The sequence below is a fragment of the Helianthus annuus genome, chromosome 2 (genome assembly GCF_002127325.2).
Source record: "Helianthus annuus cultivar XRQ/B chromosome 2, HanXRQr2.0-SUNRISE, whole genome shotgun sequence".
In the NCBI taxonomy this organism is placed as follows: Eukaryota; Viridiplantae; Streptophyta; class Magnoliopsida; order Asterales; family Asteraceae; genus Helianthus; species Helianthus annuus.
In genome coordinates this window covers 152,087,506-152,094,746 of record NC_035434.2, presented here as the reverse complement: position 1 = coordinate 152,094,746, position 7,241 = coordinate 152,087,506, and the positions used below count along the sequence as shown (strand labels likewise).

The 7,241-nt window shown below is 37.5% G+C and overlaps 1 protein-coding gene across 1 annotated transcript; it reads left to right on the top strand.

Moving 5' to 3' along the window:
- Positions 1–2,760: 2,760 nt before the first annotated feature.
- On the top strand, positions 2,761–4,839 carry LOC110867593 (UDP-glycosyltransferase 73C6-like). The gene is made up of 3 exons (XM_022116571.2): positions 2,761–3,234; positions 3,614–3,990; positions 4,085–4,839. The coding sequence occupies exons 1-3, from the start codon at positions 2,829–2,831 to the stop codon at positions 4,742–4,744; spliced, it is 1,443 nt and encodes a 480-aa protein (XP_021972263.1). The 5' UTR covers positions 2,761–2,828; the 3' UTR covers positions 4,745–4,839.
- The last annotated feature ends 2,402 nt before the right edge of the window (positions 4,840–7,241 follow it).

Genomic DNA, 7,241 nt, shown 5'->3' with positions numbered 1-7,241 from the left:
AAATTCGATTGTCTAATGAAAATATATAAGTTATAAAATTAATATTTAATTATTTTTTATACTTACATAGGGTAAAGTTATTTTATAAAGGTTCATAAAAATAAGAAGTGTAAAAAAATATAATGGATCGCAAAAGGCTTCTAAAAATAAGAAATGTACAAAAATATAGGGTGGAGATACAATAGGTAGTTTATTTGGCTAAGAAGACTAGGAAGTGATCTTGACCATCCATTTAGTTAATCAAGGGCTAAGATTAAATGATCGAAATTGAAGGGAAGAAAAGAGGCGCGTGAGTTTGTTTAGGGGCATTCTAGTCAATCCAAGCCAATAGCTTCACTCTCCTCCAATCCCCCCCCCCTATTTTTTAAACGTTAATAACTCTTTCATACGACATTATTTTTTTTTTTATAAAAATTGCACCAAAAAAACGAGCGTTTTTTTTATCTTTAAAACAGGTATACTATTGCTATATTTTCAAAAAAAAAAATTAAATTAAAAACCCAGTTGCGTAAAACGCAATAGAAAACCCCCAGTTACGTAAAACGCAATGAAAAAAAAAAACCTAAAAATGACATTTTTTCTAAAACTCAATGCACCAAAAACACAAAGAAATGTCTTATTTGTGAAACGCAATGGCCAGAAAACACTAAGAAATGTCTTATTTCTAAAACGCTCGAAAGAAAATGTACTTTCTAAAACGCAATGGACTAGAAACACATAAAAATGTGTTTTACCTAAAACGCAATGCACCAAAAACACAAACAAATGTCTTATTTCTAAAACGCAATGGCCAGAAAACACTTAAAATGTCTGTTTTCTAAAACGTAATGGACTGAAAACACATAAAAAAGTGTTTTACCTAAAACGCAATGCACAAAAAACACAATGAAATGTCTTATTTGTAAAACGCAATGGCCAGAAAACACTTAAAAATGACTCATTTTAAACCGTAATTGACTAAAAAACAAAAGAAATTGTTCTCTGTAAAACGCAATGGACTGAAAACACCTAAAAAGGTGTTTTACCTAAAACGCAATGCACCAAAAATACTTCAACAATGTGTTTTTCTAAAACGCAATGGCCAGAAAACACATAAAAATGTTTTAGTTCTAAAACGCAATTGCCTAAAAACACCAAAGAAAGTGTTCTCTCTAAAACGCATTGAACCATGACAATAGTTTTGTCTGTGCTGTGAATTGTCTGTGTTGTGAACTGTCTGAACCAATGCAGTTTCCAGAGGCAATTTACAGAAAATTAATTTTTCTGATGCATTTTTATTACAGCCAGGGGCTCTGCCCCTTAGACCCCACCAGGGGCTGCCGCCCCTGGGACCCCGCAACCAGGGGCGCTGCCCCCGGACCCCCGCCAAGATCGTAAAACGCAATGACTAAATCAAAAACCCAGATCGTAAAAATGAAATTAAAGAATTTCTTACATGGATCGAAGTGATTTCTTCAACAATTGACGAATTTTGAATGATTGAAACACTTATCAGCGCTCGAATTGAACGGATCGAGTGATTATCTTCAAAATCACCGGAAAAAATGAGATTTGTATGAAATTAAACTGGGTTTTCTTCAAAAAAGCTGAAGAACACGTTGATCGGGTGTTTGAATCATTGAATGGTGATGAAAATCGCACTATAATGTAGTGATTATTGAGATAGAAAGTGAAGAAATGATTGAAGATGGTGGGTTTTGAAAATCGTGGGTTTTGAAGTTACTGGGTTTTGAAAAGGAAGAAGAAAGGGTTGAATTGACTAAAATACCCTTTTTCTTTATTTTAAATGTTTCCACATGTCCTAATCCTATTGCTTCCTACACTTCCTAGCCAAAATAAACTTCCTATTTGATCATTTCCCAAAAAATATACTGGATCGCAAAAGGCTCCTAAAAATAAGAAGTGTACAAAAATATAATGAATCGCGAAAGACTCCTAAAAATAAAAAGTGTACAAAAATATAATGGATCGCAAAATATAACATAATACCGAAAAATATAACACAATGTCGAAATAAAAAGACACAATAATGTAAACAAAAATTCTAAAATCTAGAAGCTAAACATCTAAAAGCAAAAAGCAAAAACCTAAAATCTCATATCGTAGAGTTCGATGAGAGGGTTCTAATACCGTTTGAATGGGATCAATCGAAATCTGTTTAATACCCTTCTTACGACTTCTTATTTTTAAGATACCTTTCTATTTATCATAACCCTACTTACATGACTTAACATACATATTTCACACACTTTTACAAACTTTGAATTTGTTTTACAAAAGTATTCAACAAGTTATATCAAGGCACATGTGAGCAAAGTGACAAAACATGAGAAAGCCTGCTTGGAGAATCAATATGTGTTTGTCCCGTTTGCGTTTGATACCTTTGGTGGTCTCGCTCCTGACGTTGTGCGACTTTTGAATCGGGTTCAAAAAATCGTTAATAATAATTATTCGTCGCTAAAGGTTTCAAACTTTGTATTTAATAGAATTGGTTTTTCTATTCAAAAGGGGGTGGCGGCACAACTTGTTGCCCTACTACCTGCCATTGCTTTATAATTGCCCTTTTTCGTGTGGAATGATATTGTTGATTTGGAAAAAAAAAATCTAATTTATAAAGAACTCCACTTTATACACACACTTTGATAATTATAAAATATGTTTAATGGTATATATAACACTTATTAGTCAATAATCGTGTGGTTCAGATGTATCAATCCATCCACCTTCAAATAAGTAGAAACTTCCACTATATATTATCATTCACGTTCATTCACTCCATCAGTCAGTCATACTAACAAACCAACCAATCAAACAAACAAACTCCAACTATGGGTTCAGAAGAATCAAGTGAACACAACCAGCTTCACTTTCTTGTTGTACCCATTGGGTCTCCAGGCCACTACATCCCCATCATTGACATAGCCAAGTTACTAGCACAACATGGTGTTAGAGTCACCATCATTAGCACCCCGGTCAACACCCGAAGATATGGTTCAGTTCTTGATCAAGCAATCCAATCAGGTCTGCCCATCCGTTTTATCGAATTCCCATTTCCGTATGCGGAGTTTGGCTTACCAGAAGGCTGTGAAAGTGTTGATGATCTTCCTAATTACGCATTGATCCCCGCGCTTACCAACGCCTATAATTCGTTGCAGCAAGAAGTCGAACACTATATCGAAAAGCTTGATCGCATGCCCGATTGTATAGTAGCTGACTCGTTTATCCTATGGCCAGGTAAAACAAACGTACCCGGTATAATCCTATTTATATCCGTAGGGTCTTTGAGGACTAGGGAGAGTGGATGACCTTTTTACTTTATTATTTTTGAAAATCTAATGTCATGTTAGTGTGTGACATTGTCTCTTTCAACCAATAAATTTATACTTATATAGTTATATTTCAACCAATAAATTTATACTTATATTATTTTCGAGACTGGTACTTTCACTTTGGTACAGCATCGGTATTTGGGTTGATTTACCTTCAAATACCGTACCAAGCTCATACGTCTATTTCTTTTCCCATCTCAATTTTTTTTATAAATACAAATATCATATAGTGTGGCTAGGCAAAACAAAGTTACTAAAATTACTAATTAGAATTCTATTGACAGGTGATACAGCAAAAAAGTTTCAGATTCCAAGGGTTATATTTGATTCAATGAACTGCTTCACACAGATGTGTAACCATGTTTTATACCAATCAAAGGTGTATGAAAATGCGGGCGAAGACTCCTTCGTTGTGCCCGGTTTGCCTGACCGGTTTGAACTAAAAAGATCCCAACTTCCTTCCACATTAAATCCGAACCTTAAATACACAAATGATTATTACGAAAAGCTTCGGGTATCTGAATCCGAAGCATATGGAGTAGTTGTAAACAGTTTTGAGGAGTTGGAGCAAGCATATGTTGATGAGTTTAAAAAATTGAGAGGAGGTAAAGTTTGGTGCATAGGGCCATTATCACTATGCCATAACGATGAATCCGAGAAGGTCCTGTTAGCCGAGTTTATTATCTATTATCTTTTTTATTTAGTTATATATTAAGATAGTATTATACCAATATTGTCTGGTTGAATTGTTTCAGGTCCAGAGAGGTAACAAGTCGTCGATAAGCAAACACGAATGTCTGGAATGGCTGGATTCTCAAGAAACCGGGTCGGTGATCTATGTGTGTTTAGGAAGCATAAGTAGGGTTGAGCCTGAACAGCTCATAGAGCTGGCTTTAGGTCTAGAGTCATCTAACAAACCCTTCATTTGGGTGATTAGAGCAGGTCCCAACACAAAAAAGGTAGAACAATGGATTGATGAACAAGGGTATGCTGAGAGAACCAAAGATAGAGCTTTGTTGATCCATGGATGGGCCCCACAACTGCTAGTTTTGTCACACCCTGCAATTGGAGGGTTTTTGACACATTCTGGTTGGAACTCAGCTTTTGAAGGGGTTGCTGTGGGTGTTCCATTGATCACATTGCCTCTATTTCAAGAGCAGTTTTACAATGAGAAGCAAATTGTGCAAGTGTTAAGGACTGGAGTAAGTGTTAGAGATCAACACAAGTCTGGAATGGCAATAAAGAGTGATGACGTTAAGAAAGTGATAGAGATGGTTATTGAAGGAGGAGAAGATATAAGAAAGAGGGCTAAAGAACTCGGTAAGATGGCGCGAAACGCAGTAGAAGAGGGAGGATCGTCGTACCGGAATATGACTCGATTGATCGAAGATATCAAGAACTATGCAAGAACTTGATAGGATGTTGGTCTAATCTCAAAGATTTTAGTGTGCTTGTTCTTTTTATGATTATGTACTACTATTTTCAATAAAGCTGAACTTTTTTCGCGTTTCTTGTTACCAGCCAAGAAACTCGCAAACCCTCTAACGGATGTGTCAAGAGACATGGTTCGTAGTCGCTAGGGTTTGGGAAAAGAGGTTTATGTATTTTGTTTTACTTGAAACTTTGAAGTGTGACATTTTGGTAAAAGACTATGATAATGAGAAGATAGCTAATGGGTCTAATTTAAGTTATAACAATTAGGGGTGTTTATAAAAGCATTGAAATCGATCGAATCGATTAAGGCTTTTGCTTGTTCTCCGTTAATCTCAAGAGTTATGAACCGAAGACCTTTTGGTTCTCCATTTGAATGACTAACCTTGGCTTTTCTCGTGGGGTCATGAACCATTTTTAACGGCTTCCTTTGGGTTAGACTTAAAGCATTGAGGACTTGAAGTAGCATTGCTCCTAGACGAGCCTCCTCGCTACCCTCGGCTTCATCATCTTCAGTCCTAATAGTCCTAATGAGGGCTGTTAACTTAGACTTCTTTGGACAGTCGCGTGCATCGTGCGGCCCTTCGCAAATGAAGCATCCTCTCCTTGCGGACTGGTTGTTGTAATATCTTGGGGGGTTTTGGACCTTCCGTCCTTCGAGTGTAACTTGGTTTTGCTCCTCCACCTATGTCGTCATCAGGTTCTTCGACAACGGGTTTAGTTGGGCGTTTTTCCTTAAGATCGATCAAGCTTTCAGCTATGGCGATTGCTGTAGCTAAATCTTGAACGTTGCGACGGCCTAATTCTGTTCTAGCCAAATATTGTAACCTGTCGAGGAAGTAGAAAAGGGAATCCTTTTCCGATAGATCGGGGATTTCAAGGACAAGTGTTGTGAATTCTTTGACATAGTCCTTGAGGGTTCCGGTATACTTGAGCTTTCTCAAATTACTCCTAGCTTCGTGCTCAACATTGACCGGGTAAAATTGTTTTTTTAAGTTCTTGGACGAATTCAGCCCAAGTGTTAATAGTGCACGTACCTTTGGTGATGTCTATGTGATGTGCGTGAAGTGTGTTATAATTTGGATGTATATTTTAAGCCCTTTTTACACTTTTAGCCAAGTTTTAAATTTATAAAACACGATATTTACTAATAGTAAACACACATATGGGCAAGTGCACCCATCGTGGACGTAGTATAGTGTTGGTAAGATACCGAGGTCGTCCAAGGACACAAGAGCTTTTAGTACCGGTTTATCCTCAACGTCTAATCAAATCAAAATGTTAGAAAAAAGATTTTAAACTAAGAAAATAAAACTAACTAAAATGCTGAAAATAAAAATAAAAATAGATAGACAAGATGAATCACTTAGATCCGACTCGTGTGTTAGTGTAACCTTTGATTATTTTCGCACTTTTGCACTTGTTTAAGAGATTATCTTAGTTATTGTAGTAGGCCCCTCTTTTGAAGGCGACGTTACCCTCAACCCAGTAGTTTGAGTCAGCAAGGATACAATCCTAAAGGGTCGGATTATTGAAAGATAATTAATTAAGTTATTAATGCATAATGTGGTAGGCCCCTCTTTTGAAGGCGACGTTACCCTCAGCTAAGTAGTCTGAGTCAGCAGGGATACAGTCCTAAATAGTTGGGTTAAATTTTTAATAGTAGTTTAACTTATGAGGGGATCAAAGAGTTTGGACCCCCGCCATCCAATACCTTTGGGTATTGAAGGAGGTCCTACTAAATTTGACCCAGGTCCCTTGCAGGATCTCTAAACGTTGAACAACGGCAAGACTCTTACCAAACCGTTCCCTTAACCCCCGACCAGGTAGCCAACATACCTCCATATAGACCGGGGAGATATGAATGGTGAAAATCTTTTATTTTATATAGACAGTAAAATAATGCCAAGACACCACGGACAAACGATAAGGAAGAATCACCTTCAACATAAGAAACTAGTAATTAAAGTCATTAATACAAAACCAATTAAAAAGTGCAAAAGATTAAAAATAAAAAGTATTACACTAAACACTTGTCTTCACCAAGTGATGTAAGAGACTTAGGCAAACATGGCCTTTGATTGTCAAGAACTCTTACGATCAATCTTGGATCCCGAGACGACTCACACACTCTATGATGGATGATGGATGATGGTGGTGGATGATGGTGTTATGGTGGTGGTGGGTGGTGGGTGAAGTGTGAGAGAGGTGGTGTGCCAAGGGATGAGTTGAAATGTCTCCAAGCACTCCTATTTATAGGCTGAACAGAAGCTCGGGCACGGCCTCGTGCCCGCTGGGCACGGCCCCGTGTCCATCCTTGTCTCTCTCCTCATTAATTGTAATTCGCAATTACAATAAATGCGCCTGCATGAGTCTGACCACACCCCCGTGTCCACTGGGCATGGCCCCGTGGTGGGCAATAGAAGCTTCTAAAGGTTTGTCTTTTCTGCTGCTTCTTGGGCACGGCTCCGTGCTCGTTGA